Genomic DNA, 27,280 nt, shown 5'->3' with positions numbered 1-27,280 from the left:
TTAGGGGGCGCGGCCAGACATGGCCCGCCTCGGGGCGAAATGAGCACGCAGTGACTCGCTGCAGCCTAACGCGGGAGTCAGGAGTGACGCTGCCGGGCAGCATGGCTCGAAAGCGCCCTGCAGGTGGAAGGCGGCGGGGGCGCGGCCGGGAAGCCGAGGACAACAAAGCAGCCCGGCACGAGGAGAGCGAAGCGGGTGAGAGACCGAGTCTGCGGCGTGCAAAACGATGGTGGCGGAGGCTAGGGCGGGCGACGGGGCGGATCTGTGTCTGCAGCTAGGTCTCCACGGCCGGATGCGCGGCGCCCAAAGGCCTCCACAGTCAGCCCTGACCCCACCGTAACCCCTTAGGGCCAAGTCCAGCCTCTTGGCAAGTGTTGAGGGCCGAGCAGGAAAGCTTCGCAGTTTCCCGGTGCCGTAGAGATACCAAAACTAGGACCGAGGGAGACCTTGTAGTGCGAGGATCTCTTTCCAAGTTGCATCCACTGTAAGTCCGGCCCCAGGTTTGGGATGCGCTTCTTACCTTGGTCTTGAACAAAGCAAAAACTACAGTTTCTCCCTTAAACATACCCTTTCCCCGGTTGTCCCATCTCAATGAATCAACCTTACCCACCTATTAAAACCCTCCTCTTCTTAACTTCCAGTTCGTCGGCAAGTTCAGTTCCGCTTCGGAATCACCGAAATCTGTCCCCAATCTTTTTATTTTATAGCTCGATATCCTGTCCATGTTGTGCTTCTGTTGAGTGGGTGAAGTTGCCTCTTCTGGCCTCCCCCCGGCATCGGGTCTCCTTACTGCAGCCCCGATGATGTAGAGCAAGAACAAAACCTCATATGCCTCGTTCTTCTTACCTAAAACCTTCATGGACTTGTGCCCTCCATGTATAGCATCTACCTCACTTAGCATGTCTTCTCTCCAGATACTCTTATTTTGACTTCCTCCCATTTATTTTAAACAGCAGTCTGGCCTGGTGTTCTGGATCTCTCCCTCTCAACCTGTTGATCACAGAGATTACAGATGCCAGCATGCCTGGCTCTTAGTGACCACCTTTCTGTTCTTCAGATATACTGTTTATTGTTCTGGAGGCTTGGTCTTTGGTGTTTCTTTAGCGTAGAATGTTCTTCGTGACAGTTGCTGGGGCTAATTTCTTCTCTACTTGAGGTCTGAGACACTCCATGATCATCTTAAAGTAGTCGTGTCTAGTTACCCTCAACCACAGAATCAGTTACTGCCCTGTCAGCCTCTCGTTCTAGAGAATGAGATCTCAGTGATCTTCATTTCTGATTGCTTGAGTAAAATGTGAGTGTCATAAAAACAAGGCTCATTTCCCTCCTTATCCTATTTTGTTCTTCCTCTTGTTTTCATTCCTGAAAAAAAGTTTACATTATTATTTTTTTATGCATATGGGTGTTTGCTTGCATGCATGTCTGTGCTCCATGTGTGGCCCGTGCCTGCAGCGGCTAGATCGGTGTGGGTGTTGGATCCCCCAGATCTGGAGTTACAAAAGGTTGTGAGCTCCCCTTTGGATTTTGGAAATTCATAGCTTCTCTTGGAGGAGCATCAACTGCTTTTAACTGCTGAGCCATACCTTTTGTCCTGCAAAAACATTTCTAAATATGCAAATGCATGCTGCTAGAGAAAGGGTGGCTAGACCTTCTAAAATAGCTAGATAAGAAAACTTGGCTAGTTTAGTGGCCCCCACACCCACCCTGTGGCTCCTCCAACACTGGCATCGGATTAGGTACCAATTATAAATTCACCGTCTACTAGGAAATAGTATTTCCTAAACTTCAGAGGAGTTCGCTTACTCCACTCTTAAGCTTCTCCTTGTTCATGTGCTCGTTTAGGACATTTCTTGAGTATCTGCTGTGTGGCGTCCGCCAGTCAGGTAGTGTCTACACAGATTTGAGGAGCACGCCCGTGCATGCAAATGAAGATGGGGCTTGGCTCCTTTTGATGGCTGGGAATGAAGAACATCGTCTCCCAGCTTGCTGCTGAGCAGGCTCCTCGTCATGTTTTCTTTTTCTCTGTGTTAATGTCTTCATTGGGAAATTCATTAGTTTCTCTGTGTATTCAGTGATTTCCAGCCACTGCTGTTAGTACTGCGAGTGTACTAGTAAAAGAAGCAGGCAAAGGTCCTGCTATTAGGATGCTGATACTCTTTGGGGGAGGCAAATAAGGTCAACATGACAAGATTTAAACAGAGAGAAAGAAAAACAAGAAAAGTAAATTCACGTGGTGATGAGTAAATATAGTTGCTCTAATCAGACTGCCATGGTCTGGGGAAGAGGCAGAATTGGTATCCAAGTACTGGAGTCGGTTACTGTTTGTAATTTTGAGCTCTTCACAGGAAGTCTGGTAGTGGTGAGGGAGGTGTCCTATGCAAAACAGGATGCTTAAAGACTCATGGCTAGACACAGTATGAAGAGGTGAGTGGTGGAAATTGAGGTGACTGCAGGACAGGGACCTCGGCCTGAAAATAAAACTAAGGAATTTGAATTCATCCTAAATGCCTTGGGAAGTTAAGTCTCAGTAGCTCAATAAGGAAGCCACAGTGGTAATCCTTCCTTCCTTCCTTCCTTCCTTCCTTCCTTCCTTCCTTCCTTCCTTCCTTTCTTTCTTTCTTTCTTCTTTTTGTTTTGTTTTGTGTTTTGAGACAGGATTTTTCTGTAGCTTTGGAGCCTATCCCGGAACTAGTTCTTATAGACCAGGCTGGCCTCGAACTCACAGAGATCCACCTGCCTCTGTCTCTCAAGTGCTGGGATTAAAGGCTAACTGCCTCAGTGGTAATTCTTAAATGACATTGAGCTCAAGGAGACTGATTAGGCCTGCTAGATAACTTTTAATTTTGGAAACTATTCTGGAGATGTGTTGAGAGACTTCCCTACTCCCCTGCATCATGCAAAACATAAACAGCAGAGACTACGGAAAAGCCACCTGTTCTTGCCCTCTAGGGATTACTAGCGCAGAATTGTGGTCCATTTCCTTCATTTCCTCGCTGTCGGTGCTTTTTCACACTCAGCCAAAACAACATTTCATGATGAACATCATTGCTATGTCTTTTTTTCCTTTGACTTAAAAATGATTTAATTAACCAGGCATGGTGATGCACATTTAGTCAGAGCACTCAGGAGGCAGAGGCAGGTAGGTCTCTGTGAGTTTGAGGCCAGACTGGTTTGTATAGGTTCAAGGCCAGTCAAGGCTATATGGCAAGACCCTGCCTATCGAGAGAGAGCTACTGAGTACCAGCCTCAGCGCTCTCTCGGGGTTCGGAATCTCTTCTGGGGATCCTGCTTTTGACTGCAGCAGGGTGCCCAGGTGAGAATTTTTCTCTCTGAAGCTAGTTTTAGCAACTCAGGCATTTTTCCTGTATAATACAGTTAATTTCCTGGGTTATGATCCTATGTTAGTTAAAACCAAGGTAAAGGGTAAATATAGAATATTTATCTGCCTGTTAAGTCAGAGCAGAAGACTGGAAGATTACATCTTCTTGAGTCTGCTGTTAGAACAGACATATTACCTCCTGTATGAAGCTCCTTATCAGTGACGACTGCCAATAAAGAAAGTTTGTGGGGAAATATTTTTATGTAGTTTTTGGCTGTGAGAACAAGGACTTGACTGAATCCTTTTCACACCATGGCTTGACGGTGTGGGTAAGGTATCCAGTTGCCCTACAAGAAAAGTCAGGTTTATACACTGCTGGGAGACTAGAGAAGGGAGAAATGCCATAATTTCACAAGATTTTTACAGAATTGACAGTGGCTTATCCAAAGGACAGATGTCCCCATAGCTGTGCAAAAACAGGTTAGTCCAAGTAGAGGGTGCGTATACACTTCTCGATGATAGTCCAATAGATCTGTCTGCTGCACAGTTACTGTAGACTTGTGGGCTCCCCACATCCGCCTTAGCAACAACAACAAAAAGTTACATTTCATAGGGTGAGTTAATCATCTCATGGTAGGATATTCAGGGTATTGTGGTTTGGTTTGGTTGGTTCATTTTTTGAGACAGGTTCTTGTTTTGTTGCCCAGACTGGCCTATGACTTTTGGCAATATCCTTCCTCATTCTCTTAGTGCTTGGATCATAGGTAAATACCACCATGTTCCCCAGGATATTCAGAGTTTGGGGAAATTTTGATAACTATAAGTGTGCTGGATGGTTTTATATCAGATTGACACAAGCTAAAGTCATCAGAGAGAAGGGAACCTCGATTTAAAAAATGCCTCCATTAGATCCAGTTGTAGACTGAGCTGTAAGGATTTTCTTAATTAATGATTGATGCCCTCCCACTGTGGTTGGTGCCTTCCCTGTCCAGTGGTCCTTCCGTAAGAAAGCAAGCTGATCAAGCCATGGGGAGCAAGCCATAAAGCAGCATCCTCCATGGCCTCTCCATCAGCTCCTGGGCCTCCAGGTTTCTGCCCTATTTGAGTTCCTGTCCTGACTTCCTTCAGGGACGTATAGTGCTGGTGGAGGTGTAGCCCAATAAACCCTTTCCTCCCCGAGTTGCTTTGGCAGTGGTGTTTTGTCACAGAAATAGAAACAATAAGCATCATCTAATTCTATTCCCTTTACGTCTTCCACTTTCCCGAAACACAGAAGCAGCCCCTGTGCCCTTCAAAGGGCAAGTTTGCGGGTGCCCAGGAACTGTTTTCTCAGCGTTTTGTTCGTTATTGTAATCAACGTGTTTAAAACATGGACATTGCTGAGGCAGGAGAATTTTTAGACCCTGTCTTTGAAATCTTTTTTTAAAAAAAAGGACACAAGAATTAGTGATTTACCTAGCATAAAAACAAATATTTGTTTGATGTAACTTTTAGTTGAATTAAATTACAATCCATGCAAAAATACCTTTTCTGAGAATATGAATACATGCCCAGAGAGTCATCAAAACAGACCATGAATGACAGGAATGGGTTAATTTGATATTTCAGCTTAATTCTGCACTCCGTTTTGGAGTTGTCTTCTTCTTTTTTTCTCCTTTTTTTGAGACAGAGTTTCTCTGGGTAGCTCTGGCAGTCTTAGAACTCGCTCTGTAGACAAGGCTGGCCTCAAACTCAGAGAGATCTGCCTGCCTCTGCTCCTGGGTACAGGATTAAAGGCATGCGCCACCACCACCAGTTTTAATCAAAGTTGATTAACGTTACTTCCCAAGCCCATTGAAGCAGATTTGTGGGAAAGCTTTGTTTCTCCTTTGGATTTATTGATCATTTCAACCTGTAAAGTTAATACAGATATTTCAGAAATCGAAAACCTTTTGGTATCTAAACACCGGTGATGATAGCAAGTAGTTTAAAAACATCACAGTCCTGTTCTAACTCTCGAGTCTGCTAAGGCGGTTGGTATAGAAGCTCCATCTAGGTTATATTGCAGTGCTCTTTGAGCAAAGTTCGATTTCAAATATGGCAGGAACAGAATAGTAAAAGTAAGATGCAAAGAGGTTTGTGAGCTGGAAGCGTCTCCCCTGAGAGTAGTAGGTTCTACTAGGTCTTGGCAGGTGGTTGATGAGCAAAGGTGTAGATTCCAGTATTTCCCCTTACATTTCCTTTGAGATTGGAATTCAGAGTTTTAGCCATAGGGAGGTTGCTGTTTTAGGAGAAGTAGAATAAGAAAGTCTTCTGGTAGTGTAGCTTGGTGGTAGCGCTTCCCTCCCATACACGGGGCTCTGCATTTCATCTTTGGTTTTTATTGTGACCCTAGAGAAAGCTGAGCACTGTGTGCTGCCTAGACACAGGATGGTGAACAGGGGATGGATGACAGATGTGGTGGTGGGGACCCTTGCCCTTAAGTCACACTGCCTCCCTCTCCCCGACCTCCTCTTGTTCTGTGTTGTTACCTAGATGACTTTGAAGATGAGAAACAGAAACCCCCAAAGAAGTGCCTTGTCTCCAAAGTTTCCCAAGGAAAGAGGAAGAGAGGCTGCAGTGATCCAGGAGACCCCGGAAAGGGTCCTGCAAAAAAGAAAGCGACCAAAGCCACTGCTAAACCCAAGAATCTCAAGGCTCCGAAGGAGGAAGCCCTCAGTGATGGAGACAACGGGGACGATTTCAGGTGAGATAGCTAAGCATGGGGTGTTCCCGTCAGAGAGTCGAGGATAATGGCAGGTGTCCTTTGCTCTCTGAGGGAATGTGGGAAGAAGCATTTCCAGAGAGAGCCAGACCAGCAAGCAGGAGCTGGAGATCTCAGTTTTCTGGTGAGTTCAGTGGCAGCTCACAGAGTGTTAACTAATAGCATACTCAGGCATAGAATTCAGGGTTCCTGATTCTTGGTCCCGTGCTCTTTCAACTTCACAGATACTCAATGGAGAGGTAAGAGACTTCCTACCATCCTGGTGTTTGGCACTGGCAACTGCTGCCTAACTGGACTTTGAACCTTCATTGGGCACATTCTTGTCCTCTGCTGCCCTTAGTTTTGTTTATTTTATTTCTTCCTAGTTTGGGTGATCAGACCCGAGGCCTCCTGTGTTGTAAGCACTAACTGCTGAGCTGCACTTCCAGGCCCTGTCCCCTGTGTTGTGCTCTTGTTCCCCTCTACCTGGAGTCCTTTTGTCCCCTCTGATGCTTTTCTGAGGCCATCAGCTCTAGTTTCCACAAGTTCTTGGTCTTTTCTGCTCCGTGTCCTGCTGCTGCTGAAGAGTATGGTATGTCTGCCAGATAACAGTTACAACAATGCCGTGTGCCCAGGTTTGCTACCCTCTAGGGATATCACTCCTCTCTAGTCTCAGCCGGAACTGTGAGCTTCATTTGTGTTCATAGGGCCTGTGGCATCTGGGGCTGAGCCTGTAGTTTACCAGATGCTGAGGGCCTTTGTGGTAGGTGAATATTCGTATTTCGGTATGAGGGACAGTGAACATGAGACTAGTTCATTATCCAGCCTCAGCAAGCTGATGGGCAGTTGAATAGAGGAAAACTGGGAAGGGTTCCTTTGCTTCTAAATCAATCTAACCTGCTGTCCTTGATGGGATTACATTCCAGCAGAGGGCAGTAGTGGGCCAGCGGAAGAGCAAGGGGAAGCAGACAGATTCTCCGTGGTTCATATGCTTCCTGGTTGCCCCCCCCCCCCCTCAGGTGTTGAATTCCATCTCTGGGGATATCCACACGAAGATTGGTCAAGAGCTACCAAGAAACAGTCGGGAGCCCCTTTCCTCTTACCTGAGGGTTGACTGGTCCAGCCTGTTGTTTAGAAGTATTTCTACTCTTTGACATGGGAGAAATTTTGTTGCCATGACATTGAGAAAAAAGTAACAAACAAAACCAAAAATGTTTTTGGAGCTCAAGACTGAGGTCATTTTAAATGCCTGTGCTAAAATCTTGGCTGTTTTTCCTCTTGATACCAAGTATCATAATGTTTACACAGAACTGCAGACGGGATTTATACAGGAATCTGCAGAAATATGTCAACATTCTAGCAACTATTTACCTTGCATGCTGCTGTCTAGCTAGCTGCTTATCTGCATTGGTTTCCCCTACTAGCAACTGCCCAGTCTGATCCTGGTTATGAGTCCATGTGTGATCACACCTTATTTATCCTGTTTGAGCTGTACCAGCTTCAGTGTCCTTGGGCTACATAACGGTAGAAAAGCATTCTCTGAGTTGGTTCACAGGCTGCTCGGCTGATGTGAAACTCTTCTTCTGGCCTCTAGCTATGTGCATGTGTGTACAGTTACCTCAGCTTTCTGTGACTCCTGTGACTCTGGCTTTAATTTTGCCCTTACCATTTCAAGGCACAGCATTTCCCCCCCACATGGATTGTGAGTTAATAAGTTCTGGATTTGTTTTAAAAACAGAGGTCTTGCTTTGTAGCAGAGTAACCTTATACTTGAGCTCTTCCCACCGCATAGCTTAGGACTCTGAGAGCCGGCTGTCCATCATCACCATGGATATGATTGCAGCACTCAACAGGAGAAGAAATCCTGTAGATTCTGCGTATCCTGGGTGTGACACCAGGATGTGAGCCTCTGTATCTTTGATCCATACAGGGAGTCTCCAGGTGACCGCAAGAAGGCAAAGAAGCATCCAAAGAGAGAGGCGGTGGACAAAGACAGCGATGAAGATGAGGACAGTGAGGATGACTGGGAGGAGGTGGAAGGTAACATGTCTATCTTGTTTCCCTAACTGCTAGAGTCTGTTTGCTGTTTGGAGCCAGTCACTAGCTGCCATCTTGTTATGTTTCTTTGAAACAAAGATAAGAAATACAGTTGCAATCAGGACTTCTTCTGACAAAATTCCTTGGGTTAGCAAGGAAGCTTGTGTTTTTTCCCTCTAGTGGCTTTGATAAGGAAACTAAACAGACAATGTTGGAGGAAGCGTGCAGCTGGGAAGAGTTGCGTAATCCTGACTCTGCATAGCTGTGAGGACAAGCCCTTTACTTGTCTGAGGCATGTTTCTTTACTGGCAACGTTCTGTAAACTGCTTGCGGATGAATGGTGCCCAGTCAGGCTGCAGGATTTGAGGAGGAAGTCTGCAGGTGCCCGAGCCCCAAGTCCACACCGTGAGAGTGGTAGCTAACGTTAGTCCCTGCTTCCTTCTGTGGGCCATGCCCGCGCCCTCGGCATTTTATTTGGACAAGGCTCAGATTTACCAAGAAATGAGAGAAGTCTGTAAAACTGGTCCTTTACATTTAATGTTGTCTTTCTCTCGGTAACTATTTGAAAATGAGTTTCAGAAATCCTGTAGCATTCTTTTCCCAAGAAGATAGCACTGTCTTATCTGGCAGAGCAACCTCATCACACCCAAAAACTGAAAAACAACCCTCAGTTGTTATAAAACTCTTTATAGCTCTGTTGTTTGCTTTTTTCCTAATCTAGGTCCAGATTAGAAATTACTCATTTGTAGTTTTTTTTTTTTTTTATTACTCTAAAGTCCTCTACCATGTACTACCTTTATTAATTACTTCTGGTGCTGGAGATTAAACCTTTAGGAATACCAGGAAGGTGTTCTGCCACAGAACTGTCACTCCTATCCCTTTTTTTGTTTTTGTTTTCAAGTGTGTGTGTGTGTGTGTGTGTGTGTGTGTGTGAGTGAGTGTGAGATGTTTGTGTAGCTTAGAGAACAACTCTCATGAGTCCTTTTCTACTACCTTGTGGGATCTAGCCCAAAGTCAGGTCATCAGGATGCGTGCCATCTTGCCAGCCCCTGGCCCTTGTTTTCATGTAAGGTCTCTACTATTGAACTGGCTGTGCAGTCCAGGCTGACCCGGGATGTAGGACCTATGGTCTCAGCCTGCTGAGTGCTGGACTACAGATATATGCCACCATACGTAACACTTTCTTTTTCCTTCTTTCTTCTTTGGCTTTGTAGAGCAATGCCTGCTTTGAAAAGTTCTGGCCTCTTTTTAGAATATTCTAGTTTTATCAGATAAACAGTTGGGCATCTCAGGGGCTTACCTGTCTATTCCTGATTTTGTTTTTTTTCCCCAGCAGAACCCTGATATTGTTCCATGTATTAGCTATTATTTACTTTAACTTATGTGTATAAGTGTTTTGCCTGCATATATGTCTGTACACGATGTGCTTGCTGCCTGTGGAGACCAGAAGAAGGTGTTGAATCCCCTGGAACTGGAATTACAGATGGTTTGAACTACCATGTGGGTGCTGGCAATTGAACCTGGGTCCTCTACAGTCAGTGCTCTAAACCACTGAGCCATCTTTCCAGTCCCAATTATTATTATTAACTTTTAAAATTACTGTTGGTAGAACTTGCTGAGCCTGTGCTGGACATGGGAGAAAATTCTTCCACCTCACAGTCTGTCCTGCCTATGAAAGCAGTGGAGATAGAAATTGAAACACCGGAGCAGGCGAAGGCACGTAAGAAAAGGTAGGCTGGGCCCTTCTTCTTTGCTCTTGTCCTGAAAGTAGACAGCAGGTGCATGGAGCATGCCTTTGCATGTCAAGAGTGGTCTGAAGCCACAGGGGAGAGCCTGGGTTTGCCTGAAGGACTGAAAGGAGACACCTGGGTGTCTGGGTGGGAGATGGAGGTGCGTGGCAAGGACTGAGCATTTTGTCTCTCAGTTTACCTGACCCTCTGAGCAGGTTTATAAATGAGAGGCTCAGAGAGCTTAAGTGACAATCTAGGAGCCACTTAACCAGTGAGTGAAAGATCCAAGACCTGAATCCCTATTGGCTGACAAGGTACTCACACCTTCCCTACCACATACCACTACAAGACTGAGATGGCGCCCACTGTGGAGGAGCACCCACCCTTCCTAGGGTGCACAGTTCCTCTGTAGCCTCTGATGACCTAGGAAAATGGAGCATACATGCTAACTACTGAGGTCCACTCTGTTGTTATTAAGCAAGGAGGAGGGAGACATTGTATCTTTCAAGAAGTGCAAGGTTTTCCTGCAGATCAATGAGCCCCGGGTGAAAGATTTTGCAGAATAGTCATGTAAATGCCTTCTTTAATTTAGCGTCAGTGTGGTAGTTTGAGGAGAAAGTCAGGATTCTGAAGGAAGGGAACTTGAGACCTGTGGGTAAGGCATAGCATGCTGGGAGGGGTTGGTAGGTGGGCTGCACAATGTCCAAGAGTGGGTTTACACATGTAAACACTACATCCAGGGGCTGCCTAGGGTCCTGTGAGCAGTTTGCAGGTGGGAAGTGTTGCATCCAGCATGACTCCAGGGACAGACCAGACTGGGGCAAGAAAGAAATGAAGAAAAGACAGACATGTGGTCTAGGATCTTGAACAGAGAAAGCGCAATCCTCCAAAAGCTCAGTGTGTTTATTACACAGAATTGAACAAGGAGGCGGAGTTATTACATAGAAATATACTAGGTGGCAGGGTTTATAGTGTACATCTGGATCAAGGGGGCAGGTTTAGGTTATCTCAGTAGGAGCTGTAGGGGAGCTGTCTTCAGGCTGTAAACATGGTGGGGAACGTTGGTGGGCATTTTCTGCATACACTATTAACATCCATAGGAACAAGGATGTTATGTAACACCCCGAGGAAAGTGAAGCCTTTGCCAATTCTTTGAGTCTCGTGGGCAAGGGGTGGCTTTGCCATTTTCCCATGAGTCTGGGGCCATGCCCATGCCCATATCAACAGCACACATTCACTCAGGACAGCACTCACTCAGGATTTCTCTCCTGAGAAGGAATAGATGGTGGTCGCTTGATTTGACTGAGTGGCACAGCCTTGTATAGGGAACGGGGTGAGCGACTCCCATGCTGTGGTGAGGGGTTGTGGTTTCCAGCTCCAGTCCTGGGTCTCTCACTGTGTTTCAGTGAGAAGATAAAGATGGAGCTTGAGACGTACCTGCGGAGGATGCTGAAGCGCTTCAATAAAGAAGTTCAGGAGAACATGCACAAGGTGATGGCGAGGAGGACCAGGAAGAGCGGGTCCATAGGTGACAGGCCTGTGTGAAGTTAGGTGCCACCCCAGAGGCCAGGCTTACAGGAGGTGGAGAAGAAAGATGTGCTGAGGGCAGGAGGTGGAGAGTTTGTGTGGACGTGGGAGAGAGTAGACCGCTTTATTGTCGTTGCAGTAGGTTGGTGAAGGGAGAGGTTGGAGGGCGGGAGTTAGGGTAGCGTGCCCAGCAGCGGAGGGTGAGTGGAAAACAGGGAGAGTCATGCCTGGCCTCCAGTTGCTGCTCTGAGCAGTCTGTCTCCCTCCCACATTCCCCGCTGACCTCACCGCAGCAGACCCAGGTGACAGGACACTTCACCTGGAGATCCTGTAGTGTGCCTGTGAACGGGGCTGCTGCTGATAGGAAAAGTTATTATTTTGAACGGATGAATTCTTTGAGGGAGTGAGACACAAAGCCGTGGGATATGGCTGATGCCAGCCTTTGTACTGCTGTGTATAGAAGCACAGCCAGTATTTACTGTCCACAAAACATCTGCACTTGGCAGCAGTATCCCTGCTATCTTCAGCTGTCCCTCCACACAGGCCCCTTTGTCCCCTCCACAGGTTCACCTGCTGTGCCTGCTGGCCAGCGGCTTCTATCGAAATAATATCTGCCGTGAGCCAGATCTGCTGGCCATTGGCCTCTCTATCATCCCAACTTGCTTTACCAAGGTGCCGCTTCAACACAGGGACACCATCTTCCTCTCAAACCTGGTGAAATGGTAAGGCCATCTACTGTTCTCCAGAGCTAGGATATAGAGTTGGGTTTCTCTTGGGCTGGTTCAGGCCAGTTCTTTAGTGGTCAATTAACATCAGAAAGGAGCATAACATTGAGGAGAAGGAAGCATTGGGATGGCCCTTGCCTAGAAGAGAGTCCAGGCTGGCAGGAAACCCATATACACTGTGTTTGAGGAGTTCTGAGGCAGAGGAATGCAGGAAACAGGGTACTTCCCTCAGGTGGGCAGTCTGGAAAGGGTGCCCACGTAGATGGCATCTGAGTTAGGTCTTCAGTGGTGGTCAGCTTTAGCTAGTTGGTCTGAGAAGAGCCAATGCAAGTAGGTGAGTCTAAGAATCACTTGCTGTTGGTTTTGTTGGCTGTAAAAGACTAGAACTTTTCCTTCACCTTGGCGCTATGTAAAGGAGTACTTGGGTCTCCCCAGGTTCATTGGAACCTTCACAGTCAATGCGGACCTTTCAGCCAGTGAGCAGGACAGCCTGCAGACAACCTTGGAGAGGAGAATCGCCATTTACTCCGCGAGGGATGAGGAGGAGTTGGTCTATGTAAGTGGTTCTCTAGTGCACTGCTCATTAACGGGAATGAAATATGGTGTCATCCTTGGAGGATGCCTGTTTCCTGCACAGAGACCGGACTTTGAAAATACCTGGCTTCTTTAGACCTCCCAAGATTTTCCTTTGAAGAACTTAATATGCTAGGTACTGTTATTGTCATTATCTTCTCTCATCAGCTTCTTAGAGTTGTGGGACACCTCTCAGCTAGTGGCAGATGCTAATTCATTCCAGGCCTATCTCCAAGGAACTGAGAAGCTGCCTTGGGTGCAGTGCCGCCCGCCAGACTATAGACAATGCCTGGCCTCGCCTTTTCTGTTCCAGGACACCCACTGCACTGAGTTGTCGATTCCCTTAATTTCTTCCAGATTGTGGATGGTTTCTTGGTCTTTCTCTGTCTTTGGTGATCTTCACAATTTTGTAGGGAGATGCCAGGGATTAGAGCCAGGTACTTGAGGGTGGCAATCTTGCTCTGCCAATGAGCTGCTTCCTTCAGCTCTTGCTTGGTTCAGATAGGATCTCTTATGCAGCTCAAGCTGGCCCAGAATCATGACTTCTGCCTCAACCTTCTGAGTGTTGGGATTAGGGATGTGTGCCACCACCACATGACTGCTGCTGTACACGTTGTTGTCACAGGTAATAGCTTTTCCATGGTCACATGGCTCTGAGACAGCCTTCCTTCTTATTTCTGGTCTTCACGTGGGTCTCTCACCAGGTGTTGTATGTAGTAACTGATGAGAGTGGTCAGGAACTAGTGTGAGGGTCTGGTGAGACCTTGCTGTACTGTATTATCCCTGTCACCACAAGGCTTATCTCTGAGGGAGCAGTTCCCAATCTCACAGGTCAATAACTCAGAGCTGTGGCCTCCAGGTAAAAGGTTCAGTGTGGAGAGTGTAACACAGAAAGCAAATGTGTGACCTAGCGACATTTGTATTAGCGTGTTTCCTTCCATGACTATTTCGTTTTATTTTCTTTTAATCACACTTATAACACTTGTTGACTATAGGCCAATCAAAAGATGGGTAAGCAGGAAGAGACTGACAAGCTGTAGCAGTGATAGGTGCTATCAGGTATAGAGATAGTCTTTCTATTTACATGTAATCCTTAGGAAAATAGTGACTTTTCCTGTGTAGCTGAGTCTCTGCAGTGTCATTCACAACAGTGTCCCAAGGGCTGGTAGTCCTGGGCTGGGGTGGTTTCCACCGTCTCCTGTCCGAGCAGCAGAGTGCATTGGGTTAGCTTCCTTACACTATTCAGTCAGGTATATCCTCTTGTCATTGTAGATATTCCTTCTGATTCTTCGGGCTCTGCAGCTGCTCACCCGACTGGTGTTGTCTCTACAGCCCATTCCACTGAAGCCATCTACAGCAAAGGTGAGGCCCTTGGGGCATCTAGAGAAAGGAAGAGTGAGGAAATCATGCATTTAAGAGAAAATTGGCCAGTATCCTTTTTTTTGTTGTTGTTATATTTACCTTACATTTGTGTATGTATCGTGATACCTGTGGAGGTCAGAGGACAACTTGTGGAAGTTGGTCCTTTTCTTCCACCGTGTGGAGTCCCAAGAGTTGAACTCGGGTTGTCAGTTTTGGCAACAGCTGCCTTTACCCACTGAGCTCTCTTGCCAGCCTAACGATGTCATATTTTTAAGAGCTGATATTCATACCGCCTGGACTCCTTTGAGCCTGCTTTGCACTCCCCTGTGTTAGAGGAGATGGACACACAACTGGGTGTTTAGCAGCCTGAGCTTGGTGTGCACTGAGTCATCCGGGAGAGGACTGGTTTCCGAGCTCTTGTTTCTAGCCTGTGAACCAGTGAGAGTCACCCATCCGCATTAGCAGAGTGGAGGGTGCTGGGTGAAGGACTCTGCCTTTTGAAATATGTGAGGAATGATGTCATGTCATCTGAGCCTGAAACTGATTATCATGAGTTAGCTAAATTATGGACAAATAAGACAGAGAATGGCAAAATTAATGTATCTCTCCCTTCTTTTCTCTTCCCCGCTCTGTTTTTTGAGAGAAAGTCTCATGTAGTTCATATTTGCCTCAGACTCACTGTAGTTGAGGATGACTTTGAACTCCTGATCATCCTGCCTCCACCTCACAAGTACTGGACTTATAGGCATACAACAGCATGATACCCAGGAGTACCAAGATATGTTACTATTTCAGGGGAAGAAATTGTCCACGGAAACATCGTTAGAGAGCCCTGGAGGCTCTTCAGAAACTTCCAGTAAAGTTCCAGAAAGCCACAACACACCCAAGACCAGCAAAAGAATCAAACAAGAAGAAACCTTTTCTGAGGACAGTGACCGGGCAGATGCCGGAGGGAAGAGAAGCAAGGCCACTGCGGGCAGCAGGCAGCGGACAAAGCCCTCCTGCAGTGAGGGGGAGGAAGCCAAGCCGAAAACCCAGAGGCGTGCGCACAGGCGGGCACGGCGGGTGACTGCCAAGGTGTCTTACAAAGAGGAGAGTGGGAGTGAAGACGCAGGCAGTGGCTCTGATTTCGAACTCTCCAGTGGAGAAGGCCAGCATTCCTCTGATGAGGATGGTGAGCCCGGCCCGCGGAAGCAGAAGAGGGCCCCAGTTCGTCAGAGGTCAAAGGCCAGGTCTAAGAGTGCCTCCAAGACACAGCGTGGACCACCAGACTTTCCAGCAGCGTCTTCGAGCTCTTCAGGCAGTAAGAGAGGCAAGAAGGTTTCCAGTGGTGGCGAAGAGACAGGAGATGGGAAAGCTGCTGGTGTAGACCAGTGGCTGGAGGTGTTCTGTGAACCACAGGCAAAGTGGGTGTGTGTGGACTGTGTGCACGGTGTCGTGGGCCAGCCTTTGACCTGTTACAGATATGCCACCAAACCCACGACCTATGTTGTAGGCATTGACAGTGATGGCTGGGTCCGAGATGTCACTCAGAGGTATGACCCAGCCTGGATGACCACAACCCGCAAGTGCCGCGTTGATGCTGAGTGGTGGACTGAGACCTTGAGACCCTATCAGAGCCCGCTTACAGAGAGGGAGAAGGAGGAAGATCAGGAGGTAAGACACTGGCCGCCCAGGCTCAACATTTGGCAGCAATCAGACCGCCCTTTTCTGCTCATAACTATGCCCAGCAGTCCATTGAAATGTTAGTGTGGTTTAGGTCTATATTTCTGAATACATTTATATTACCCATAGAAATATGTACTTTTATATTTGATTATATTTAATTATCACACCAACATTTGACTTGCACATCCCCATCACAGTCTATAGCATAGTCTATCTTGAATGCAGGAACTCAAGCAGGAGTAGAGACAAGAATAGTGGAGGAAAGCTGCTTGCGGACTTGCTCTCCACGCTCACGCTGCTGTGATAGTGTTGCCACGGTTTTATTGGTAAAAGGCTTCAATAGCCAGGTGGTCAAGTGCTAGGCTTTGAACCCAGGGCTGTGTGAAGTCTGTTCTTTACTTACTACCTTGTTAGTAGTTTGGAGGTTGAAGGTACTTTACAAGCTCTGTGGTCCCACTGAGGGAGAGAGAATAATTCATCCCGGTGTGGCCACACCTCTTCCATGTGCATGCATAGCTCACAGATACACCTCACACAAATACAACATGTCTCCTGGGAAGGGAGGGACCTGGAACACAGAACGCTCTTTATAGCCAACCCAAAAGTCAGGCAAGGCAGAAGTTTAGAGACTTCTAAAATGTAACACAGCTGTGTCAAGAATGAACCCTGGCAGCAAGGAAAGGGTCGTTATGTACAGCAGTCCTGTGTTGGGTGGAACTCTGCATTTCTGCATGAGAACTCGCCCACGTTGGTCAGAGGTTAATTTGCACCCACTCAGGATAGGAAGAGCATGAGGTTGTGCAGCATTTGGTGCCGTGGGGGGTACACGGCAGCCCATGTGGAGTTGCCTGTTCAGTGGTGACAGGCTAAGTGGGAATCCTGTAGGTAGCGTTGTACCTAACTGAAGTGTCAGGATGCCCAATCAGCTGTCTCCACCTTAGTTGCTCCATGGTTGTTCTAGTTCGCTTTCTGCTGCCATGACAAAACAATGACCAAAACCAACGTGGGGAGAAAAGGGTTTATTTGGCTTATATGCCCTTATCACTCTCCATCCTTAAGCGGTGCCAGTCTGTAGGAGCTCCTTAGTGTTTTGAAGGGATGCCAAGAGAAAGCTTAAGCCAGCTTGGGAAACAGCGTTTGCTTCAAAGCAGTGGAATTTCCTACTAATAACCAGAATTCTTAGTGACGTACAAGACTTGTGTGGATCTCAGAAAAGCTGCACGGTGGTTGCTGTAAAACTTTCGGGCCTGCTTTTGCTATAAAATGATGATGTCACTGAGGTCCAGCCTTATGGTAGTGTGGGCTTGCTCTGCTAAGGTTTAAGGTGTCTAAGGATTGGAGACAGGTGCCTTTCTGATGCTGGTACACATTACGGCCACAGTGCCTGGCAATGTCACCAGGTCACCGATGGGTCTGGAACGTTTGTTGTCAGAATGGGTTCTCGTATAGCAGCCCATTCATACCCTCTTCGTTGTCTAGGAACATGCTCACCACTGTCCTTCTGGCCTTTGCAGTTTCAGGCGAAGCACCTGGACGAGCCTTTGCCCACTTCCATTGGCACATATAAGAACCACCCTCTATATGCCCTGAAGCGCCACCTCTTGAAATTCCAGGCCATCTACCCTGAGACAGCTGCAGTCCTTGGGTATTGTCGTGGAGAAGCTGTCTATTCCAGGTGTGTGAAGCATCCTCCTTGTCCTCCTGGTGGCCTGGGACTAGCAGCTGTTGCATAGGCTCCTCCTTTAATAGTATTCTCAGGGGTGAGCCATGGTATGTATGTACAGTGAAGAAGAAATTAGAACTCAAAAATCAAAGTATGTAGTGAAAGACCAAGAGCAAGAAGCTGTGGGGAAAATTATGTAAATGTGGGACAGTTGAAATACAAGACCATAAAAAGTGTTCCTCTTCTAATACATCAAAGCAGAGAAAGGAAGGAGTTGAGGGCACACCCACAGGCATGACAAACCCTGCCTGTAATAAACAAGCTGGGAGGCGGGTACTGGCGGTGAGTTTGCCTGGTGCTGCTGAACTGTGTCCTCAAGAGTATGCTTGTATACTGCAGGCAAAAGAAGCCACCAGAAAGCCTATAAATATAAACAAATGTACGATATTTACAAAGTGAAAGCCGAAGAAAGACGAGTAGAATTTAGAGCTGAGGGAGAAAAATAGAAGCAGAGATTTTGAGCAGTAGCAGTAGAAAACAAACAAAAGATGGGATTTTTGAAAACATTGACGTGTAAGAACCAAAGCATAGGGGCTGCTAATTTAAACAATGGGAAACAGGAGGCACAGGAAAGAAATGCAGAGACCCAGCCTGAGGTGTAGTCCTCTGATGGGAAACAGGTCCTGCTTTGAGCCCTGTCATCTTGCTGGCTTCTCCTTCCCTAAAACTGAGTGTATTCCCTGCCCGAGAGGCCACGTTTTGTTTGTTTGTGTCAGTGGATGCTCAGGCCCTCTTTTCGGCTGTGGGAGTGATGCTGCTGTGTGTTAGTTGAGTCCGTGCTTTACATACTGCAGAAATTTGTGCGTGGGGGGGGGGGGGTGACTGAACTGTTTCCTCAGTGGCCACAGCATTCACCTTCCCCCCAGCAGTACACAGTGGTGCCAGTCCCTGCCCTTACTAGAAGTTAACTGGTAATAGCCATCCTAATGGTTGGATGCTACCATTCAATCTAAGAGTGCTGTGTGTACTTCCTGGCTATGTTTCTTAGGAGTATCTACGGGGCACCTACCCATCAGCCTCTGCCTGCTTCCTTCTCTCCCTGTCTGAAGTCCTTTGGGTGGTCAAATATGATCTGACTCCAGTGGGAGTGCAGGCAGGGCAGAGCCTCTACCCTAACAGGAAATGCTACCTCAGCAGCAGCCCCGTGAGGTAGAGGATGGGCTGCTTGTCCTGGCAGATCACAGGCTGCTGAGACTCAGGAAGGTGGAAAGGGACTGCAGCGGGCCTGAGTTGAGTCCCTCGGATGAGTCCTCATGCTGTGCTGGGCTGCACTGGCTGCAGGTTTGATAAACAGCAGTAGAAAGCACATGAACAAAGCTCAGGCTGTGGGGCAGGTTCCTGATGTCTGCAGACTCGATGCAAGCTGAAGAGGTGTTGGGCATGTCTGTTGAAGAAGGCTTGGCAGTGGAGGACTGTAGGCTGTGGTACGTCTCTGAGCTCGGGGTGGTGAAACCAGGGTGACCTCCCTAAGCACAGGCCCTGAGTCATTTGTTGCTTGCATATGCATCTTCCTCCACCACAGTCTGTTCGCGCCTTCAGGCAGTTTCCTATAGTCCTCTTCTGAGTTGACCACATATCCAGTGTCCCCAGCCCTCAGCAGTTACTCCTTGGTGAGTGCCGCCACCTGTTCATGCTGGCTTTCACCTCATCCTACAGGCCACAGAGAGAGCTCGAACCATAGGCTTTGGATGGCAGTCCTGGGAAAAGGGCAGCCAAAGAGCTAGGTACAGAACCTCTGGAAGAAAGCTCCAGCTGGGTAAGGGCCGCAGGTGGGCACAGGCAGTCTGAGGGTGAGGCTTTTTGCACTGTGTGGTGCAGGAAGGGCCTCCTCCACGCGGGAGGTAAAGCCTGGGAGGAGAATTAGCAAGGCTGTGCCCACATCAACTACATACAGGCTCGGGTGAGGCCCAGAGGTCCTTCATCCATACAGTGTGCACTGAGTGTGTGCTTTGTCTTCCCTTAGGGATTGTGTGCATACTCTGCACTCCAAGGACACATGGCTGAAGCAAGCAAGAGTGGTGCGGCTTGGAGAAGTGCCCTACAAGGTAACAGCCGCCTGCAGGGAGCAGGGAGAGAGAGGCCTTACTGGCAGCAAGAGCTGGGAGGAGAGGTAGTGAGGAAGCGCTGCTGGATAGGAGTGCCCAGTCAGAAAGTCCACTGGAAATAGCCTTTTCTTTGCCTTGAGCAGGGTTTGAGGAGATTATTTATTAATAAGGCATATATAGGAAATAGGTTTTCCAAGTAAGAAATTTAGGCCAGAAAGTAGCTCGGAAACTCATGCTATGAACTTGAAGGCCAGCAGGTTAGAACTGGGTTGCTGGGTTACTTTTGAGGTACAAGCCCTGCTTCATGGAGAAACCTGTTAGCCTGGTTGCCCTGCATGACAGTTTACCAAGCATTTTGCTTATATGTGATCTGTTGCATTTCAGTGACCCTAGGAATCAATATCACAATGCCAGTTTTACAAATGAGAAAGTTAGATTTCAGACAGGATATGACTTGCCAATAGGACTCACAGGTCCTGCTCTTAACCCTTGGCTCTGACTGTATGACATCTTCAAGTCAGTTGTCTGTGAGGGCCATGCACTCAGCAAGGCTTTACAACCATTTCTCCAGGCATTGGCTCAATCACAATGGCAGATCACGGTGGCCGGTGGCCGTTATATGCCCATTTACTGCTCTTTGTCCGATGACAGCAGAGCCCTGGCAGATCAGAGCCTTGGTGGGAAGGGGTGTCAGGTTTCAATAATGGCTGCTGCCAGCAGTGACTTGAGTGCATGGAGCTGGTCTGCTGGACCCAGAGGCCTGCTGGGATCTGCCTTTGGCCTTCCCCCTCCCAGACTAGTGTTATCCAGTGGATTACAGTAAAAGTCACACATTTACAGTTTTTAGTAGTCAAAGCTGGGCATGGTGGCACACGTCTTTAACCCCAAACCTAGGAGGTAGAGGCAGATGGGTTTCTATGAGTTTGAGGCCAGCCTGGTCTACAAAGTGAATTCCAGGACAGCCAGGGCTGTTACAATTTTTAGTACCCATAGAAAAACCACAAAAAAGTATTTAAATTATTCTAAATAGCATTTCAATATGTTTTAAGTATATAAATATATAAAAATATCTGAGATAGGTTATTTATTTATTATGTATACAGTATTCTGTCTGTGTGTGCCTGCAGGCCAGAAGAGGGCACCAGACCTCATTACAGATGGTTGTGAGCCACCATGTGGTTTCTGGGAATTGAACTCAGTACCTTTGGAAGAGCAGGCAATGCTCTTAACCTCTGAGCCATCTCTCCAGCCCTTTTGTTTGTTTTTTTTAAGATAGCGTTTCTCTGTAGTTTTGGAACCTGTCCTGGAACTAACTTTTGTAGACCAGGCTGGCCTCAAACTCACAGAGATTTGCCTGCCTCTGCCTCCTGAGTGCTGGGATTAAAGGCCTGCACCACCACCACCTGGCTCGAGATATTTAACCTTTATATAGTCCTTATTTTTAATTCTGTGTGTAACTTCCAGTATCTCAGTTCCGACTAGTCCCTTCATTATTCATGTAACAGAATGACCCCAGATTTCTCCCTTTGCTCTGATCTCCATCATCCTGACTTCTGTCTCAGTGTCTCTTTCTTGAGTAACAACATTCAAGTTGTCTTCCTAGATCAAATGCATTCCCTATGTTACAGCTCTGTTGACACAGTGACCTTTGTGACACACCTGCCCTCTCTGCCCATCACTTCAGTCAGTGGCCTCACGTGGTGCAGGATTGATGCTGTAGCATCTGTCTCCTCCCTTTTAGACCATGCTCAGACCCCAGATGAAGCTGTTCTCTCTGTCCTGGGGTCCTCAATCCCCTTCCCTCCAGCTGTGCTCTGATCAGCTTTGCTGTGGTCTGCTCCCATTCTACCCTGGATTCCTCACACCTCCCGCACAGACTGAGCTCTGTCAGCAAGCTCTGCTTCTTCCCCATCTGTGCAACCATTGCTGTCGTGGCACATAAGAGATGCCCACTGACCTCACTGAGCACTGCTAGATGAACAGTGGCCTAGTGTGTTTCTGATGCTGTGGTAAATACCATGATCAAAAGCAGGTTGCAGGAGGGAACGGCTTACTTGGCCTGCATTTCCATATCACAGTCCGTCATCGAAGGCAGTAACCATGGAGGAGCTCTGCTTGCTTGCTGGGCTAGCTTTCTTACATAGCCAGACCCACCTGTCCAGGTATGGTGCACACACAGTAGGCTGGACCCTCTCACATCAGTCATTAATCAAGACAGTCTCAGACAGCTGAGGGTGAGTCTGATCAAGGTAATTCTAAAGTTGACTCTAAGTCATGTCAAGTTAAAGTAAAACCTCACCAGAGCATACAGCTACTTTAGGAGACCGTGAGAACCAAGTCTGCCGAGTCCCCCAGGAGTGGCTGAGAGGTTATGCCTAGAGGATTAGGCTTGCAAGGGGTGTACAAGATGTCGCTTGGACCATACCAAACCTGAGTGTCCCTTTTGGTGAGCACTTCATCTAAAGAGTGGTTTTCTCAAAGATGTTTTTTGTTTTGTTTTGTTTTGTTTTGGATTGTTGTTGTTGTTTTCCTAGTCAGGGTTTCTCTGTGTAGCATGAGCTGTGCTGGAGCTCTGTCTGTAGACCAGGCTGGCCTCAAACTCAGATTCACCTGCCTCTGCCTCCTGAGTGTGTGGATTAAAGGCGTGCACTATCAGTGCCTGGCCAGTTTTCTCAAAGGTTTTTAAAAGTAAAAGAATTAAAGGATGAGAGAGGCCACATGTAACCCTTTACAGCAAAGCTTGCTGACGTGACCCCTACACTAGAACAGCCTATGTGCCCAGGCCCAGGAGCTGATCCTTAGCCCATTGCCTGTTCTGCTCTTGTCTGTTATGTGACTGGTGTCCACTCCTCTCCTTTCACCCCTTAACTCCCTAGGAAGAATCTAGGTCCTGGCTGCTAGATGTTGTTGTGCACTGTGGGTCCTGAATAGACACCGCTTTCCACAGGTGACACTAGGGTAGACAGCTGTTGACCACTCTGCAGAGAGCAGGGAGTTATCTGGGCTAGATCCTGGCTCTTGTCACCTATAAGACGTGGTACCTTTAGTAAGTCGCTTCATCTCTAAGGCCACTTTTTCACTGTAATGGAAGTCAGAACTTAGGACCAAACTAAAAAGCCTTCATGAGCTGTGCTTTAGGCATTTCATGATGGCATTTCTGTAATCCCAGACTCAGGCTGAGGCAGGAGGATCAGGAGCTGGAGACCAGCCTGGGCTACTGAGTGAACTTCTGTTTCAGCCTCCCCTCCCTGAAGGAAAGAGGCAGCCCTGAGAACATGTAGTGCCCCGCAGGAACTGGCTAGTGAAGGCCCACTTCTCTCAGATTGACAGCACTCAGTGCCTGGTGTGGACCGAGTGCCCAGAGCAGAAAGCCTTTCTTACAACCTGGCTGTTTCCTCTGGAGTAGATGGTGAAAGGCTTCTCCAACCGTGCCCGGAAAGCCCGGCTTTCGGAGCCCCAGCTGCATGACTACAATGACTTGGCCCTCTATGGTCACTGGCAGACAGAGGAGTATCAGCCCCCTGTGGCCGTAGATGGGAAGGTAAGGACAACTCTGGGGGTTCAGAATAGGTTGCTCTGTTTTCCATCCAGCTACTTCCTGGCATGCCCATCTCTGCAGGTGCCTCGGAATGAGTTTGGGAACGTGTATCTCTTCCTGCCCAGCATGATGCCTATCGGCTGTGTCCAGATGCACCTGCCCAATCTGCACCGTGTGGCCCGCAAGCTGGGCATCGACTGCGTGCAGGCCATCACTGGCTTCGATTTCCACGGAGGCTACTGCCATCCAGTGTGCGTGAGGGGCCTTCGGTGGCAGGTGGGAGGCTGAGGCTGGTGACACTTGTTTTCCAGATTTGGCTCTGGGTTTAAAGTAAGCATTATTCTCTAATCAGTCCCAGCTTCTAACAGGAAGCAGCAGACCCAGTGCCATGAGTGTCCTGGTACTGTAGACTGAAGCACTGCCCCCTAGTGTAGGTCCCAGGCTGGGGAAACCATGATCAGCCTCCTTAGGTCCTGAGCTCTCCTGTGTGAAGTGGGGACTAGGGTTGAGGACTCTCTAGCACTTAGGCAGGGGCTGTGGAGGAAGAGGCACAGGTTCCCACAAGCCTGCTCCTGCATGGGTGGCATTTGTCACTGGCTGGCCAGGAATGTCCATCAGGGCCCCAAGTACTCAGAAAGGGCCACTGGCTTCTGGACAAGGGAAGAGGAAGGGCAGAGTAGGTAGCAGCTGAGGGAGCTCATCTGTGTTACTGTCTCCACAGAACTGATGGCTACGTTGTCTGTGAGGAATTCCGAGACGTGCTGCTGACTGCTTGGGAGAATGAACAGGCCATCATTGAAAAGAAGGAGAAGGAGGTGAGTGGTGTGGGTAGGGCCTTGGAGGAGAGTGGCAAGGTCCAGCTGGGGTGCCTGCCCAGGCCACTCGTGCATCCCGGAAGGTGGGAAAGTCCGTGTTAGCTCTTCTGCTGCTCTGACTTAGTGGAGGGCATCCTCCGGGTGCGTGCTGGGTGAAACAGCTCCTCCCACACTCCATGTCCACTGTCCTGCCCCCCACTTGCCTGCTCAGGGACTGTGAGCTCTGACTTGGAAGGCCCAGGTCCTAGACTGATCGCTGCCTTCCAGTCAGTGATGATTATAAAAGACTTTACTTACTAAATCTGACTTGTTGGTTTGGAAGCAAGACTTGTTGTGATGGGAGACCCTGTTTCCCTTTTATCGTGGTGTGTGCACGTGTGTTTGTGGGGGCCCACGTTAATATCTGGAATCCTCCTCATTCTTCCACCTTACTAAGGAAGAGTTAGCTCGCTGACAGCAGACAGCTTGCTCTGGGGATCCTGTGTCCACCCTCTGAGCTGGAGTTACAGGCAGGCCTGTCCATACACACAGCATTTATGTGAGTTCTAGGGACCGAAACTCTGTCCTTCTATTTTTGCAGCAAGTGTTTTAACGACTGGGCATCTCCCCAGGCAGGAAGACTCTCCAAGCTGAACTGCATAGACGATGTCAGGACGTCAGGCTCTGCCTTAACGTTTCTCTGATGATGCCATGGCTTCACCTTTCCTCCCTTTATTTCTACCTGCAGAAAAAGGAGAAGCGGGCACTGGGGAACTGGAAGCTGCTGGTCAGAGGACTGCTCATCAGAGAGAGGCTGCAACTCCGATATGGGGCCAAGGTCAGCGCGGGGCCTTTGTAGACAGTCTGTTTACCGCTCAGTCACGGGCCCAGATTCTGTGACATCACAGTATAGGTGGCTTTATACTAGGAAGCCTGCCTGTCTCCTCTAGCTAGCTGCTCCTGCCCTGCCCTGTGTCCTGTTGACATGGACCTCTGTGCTGGGTCTAGTGTGCTGCAGAGTTCCATGTAGGCAGTTCAGGTGTGTTGGGCCTTCTATGTCTGCACTTCTTGGCTTCCAGGATTCCTAGTACTGTGACAGCTTCGGGCCTGCACACTCGACACACCTGCAGTCCTTGTCTACAGTGCTAGGTTGGGGGAGGGCTCTCATCTCCGTACAGGCAGAACCTAGAGCAGTTGTCTGATGGGTACTAAGACAGACTCATTAGGTCGTGCTCTAAATGTTCTTTCCTTTCTGATCTGTCTCCCTTCCCATCGCCTGTTTGCCTGCTGAAGACACTTTAGTCATGTGTTCTCTTGAGTTCTGTTATGGACCCTTCATCTGGCTCCTGGCCACCCACATGCTGCCTTCCCTTTCTATCCAGGACACACACACACACCCCGCTCACCTAGCCAGCCTCTGGGTACCACCTTAGATCCCTTAGTGCTGAAGGTGGGGCCTAAGCACTGAGTGGTTGGAAATAGCATGCATGTGTGTCAGGGTGAGGTGACTGTTTGTCAGTGCCTGGGTACCCTCTTTCCACCTGCGGTTCTCATTTAAGCCCCTGGCTCAGGTGAGCTCCTAGGCTGGGGAAAGCCAGTAAGGCAGCCTGGGCCCTCCCAGCACCACACACACCCTGTCTTCCAAGGGGCCCAGACTCAAGACTGGATTCTTCTGGGGAACTTTGCTGCCTTTTAAAGTCAGCTAACCATTAACTGTAACCCCTGCACTGTCTTCCCCCCCAGAGTGAGGCAGTAGTTCCCCATGGAAATGCTGGCGGTGGACTCTCTTCTGATGAAGAGGAAGGGACCAGCTCACAAGCAGAAACAGCCAGAGTTCTGGCTGCCTCCTGGCCACAAAACCGAGAGGCTAAAGAAGAGCCGAAGCCTGAGTACCGGAAGATGACCCGGAAGAGGCGGGCGGCAGAGGCTTCCCATCTCTTCCCATTCGAGAAGCTGTAGCGAGTGTTCACCAGGCCAGGGGGCAATTCTTGTCTGCTGAGAATGGCAGACAGCTGATGGCCTGGGGACTACAGGCCAAGTAGAAGTTGTGCTGCAGATAGGTCTGATGCCAGCCCAGCCAGATCCCCATGAGGTGCTGGAAGCTACCTAGAACCACTCTGGGGTTTGGAACACTTTCCTAGGGGATACTTTCTGACCCTGGACCTTCGTATTCCTGTCTTTGGAAATGTGAGTTTGTTTTGGAGAGTCTTATCTGTTGCCCCAGCTGGCTTCAAATTCAAAATCTCCCTGCCTTAAAATGGGGGCTGATACTCAGGCATATGGCACCATGCCTTGCCTGTTTTTTTACATTTGCTTTTTAAATAGAAATCACTGGGAAATTCTGGGTATGGGAGCATTGAGGACATACCCTCCTTCTTTAATGCTGTTCACACCTGGGATGCTCTGCTCTCCTCTCCTCCAGGCCCAGGGCATTGACTTTTTATGCTTACTTTTTCCAAGTCAGGTTTCCAATACTGCCTGGTGCTCTTTTGTCAGAGGGGCAGGCCATCTCTTGTCAAGGCATTTTGGGATTGATTTTACAGTAGAAGATTAGAACGAGCTAAAATCAAGAAAGGGAAAGCAAAGGGAGAATTATGAAAACGTTTAGTAAAAGGTTAGACTACATTTTATTTAGTTCTGGATACATTTACTTAGCTGGTATATGCCATCTACTCAGGAGAAAAAGCCCTTTTAATAAAATCTTAACAGAAAATAAAGCATTTACCTAAACGCACTGGGCTGCGCATTTTCTTTCGGGTTTTAACCAGCTAAGAGGATCTAGGTAACAGAGACTTGTGTGTGTGGTGAGACTTGGAGAAAGTTCAGGATTGTTTTCATGGAGGCTGGGAACCCCTTTTGCACACCGAGGAAGCTTTGTGTGTGTGACTGTGTTCAATATTACTTCATCTTTGAGTCTTTAAAATGTTGAGTCACTCTTACCAAGGCAAACAAACAAAACACTTGGGCTATGACTCATACTGGACACTCTGGTAGAGAAACAGACTAGGGTCACCATGGAAACCGTATTCTCACACTTCCTGCACCAGAGCCTGACAGGCTTCCTAAACAGGATTTCATTTGGGGGGTTTTGGTTAGGCATAGCCATGTTTCTGGAGATGTAACCTATTCTGGCAGGGGTCAGCTATGAGAAGGCGGGATGGCAGTGCCACGCTAGGTTTGGAAAGTTTGCCTGCTAGGTAACAGCATGGCAGTGCCTCAGACAGGAGGAAACAAGAGGTGCCGTGTACTTGGCGCTTGGGCTTCAGCCTGTTCACTCATTACAGCCGTGTATGGTGATAGGCTCTGTCCCCATTTTACAGTTACAACACCATGAGCCAGTAGGGGCAGACTTGACCTGTGACACTCAAACCCAATGCTGCTTCTAGCACATTCTCAAAGTTGGTGAAGCATGAGTCATTTACTTTAAATAAAGCCAAGACAGAGTAGGCTTAAAGAAGGAATATTGAGCTGCTCTTTTGAGAGAACTGAAACCACCTGCAGCAATGAATAGCTGATC

General features: G+C 48.1%; 1 protein-coding gene across 2 annotated transcripts; it reads left to right on the top strand.

Annotated features, from left to right (window-relative positions):
- The first annotated feature begins 10 nt into the window (after positions 1-10).
- Positions 11-26,497, top strand: Xpc (XPC complex subunit, DNA damage recognition and repair factor). 2 transcript variants are annotated; one of them, XM_050160242.1, is made up of 16 exons: positions 12-195; positions 5,834-6,044; positions 7,972-8,081; positions 9,688-9,808; positions 11,215-11,299; positions 11,900-12,057; positions 12,496-12,616; positions 13,906-13,995; positions 14,791-15,651; positions 17,178-17,338; positions 19,350-19,431; positions 22,838-22,972; positions 23,051-23,220; positions 23,691-23,784; positions 24,512-24,601; positions 25,507-26,497. In XM_050160242.1, exons 1-16 carry the CDS (start codon positions 102-104, stop codon positions 25,720-25,722), a joined length of 2,799 nt encoding a protein of 932 aa, XP_050016199.1. In that variant the 5' UTR covers positions 12-101; the 3' UTR covers positions 25,723-26,497. The 2 variants fall into 2 exon arrangements, with proteins under 2 accessions (XP_050016200.1, XP_050016199.1); XM_050160243.1 differs by lacking the exons at positions 24,512-24,601; positions 25,507-26,497 and having other exon boundaries at positions 11-195; positions 23,051-23,245.
- The last annotated feature ends 783 nt before the right edge of the window (positions 26,498-27,280 follow it).

This window comes from Alexandromys fortis, unplaced genomic scaffold (assembly GCF_014885135.2).
Source record: "Alexandromys fortis isolate MF-2015 unplaced genomic scaffold, M_Fortis_MF-2015_v1.1 scaffold_111, whole genome shotgun sequence".
NCBI lineage: Eukaryota > Metazoa > Chordata > Mammalia > Rodentia > Cricetidae > Alexandromys > Alexandromys fortis.
Note: the sequence above shows the minus strand (reverse complement) of the source record. Positions and strands in the feature narration are given on the sequence as shown.

Excerpts from the sequence above, each read along its gene's own strand:
- Xpc (XM_050160242.1), top strand. The coding sequence starts at position 102 with ATGGCTCGAAAGCGCCCTGCAGGTGGAAGGCGGCGGGGGCGCGGCCGG. Across the intron at positions 9,809-11,214 it reads GCGAAGGCACGTAAGAAAAG|TGAGAAGATAAAGATGGAGC; the intron begins GTAGGCTGGGCC and ends ACTGTGTTTCAG. Across the intron at positions 22,973-23,050 it reads CTGTGGCCGTAGATGGGAAG|GTGCCTCGGAATGAGTTTGG; the intron begins GTAAGGACAACT and ends CCATCTCTGCAG.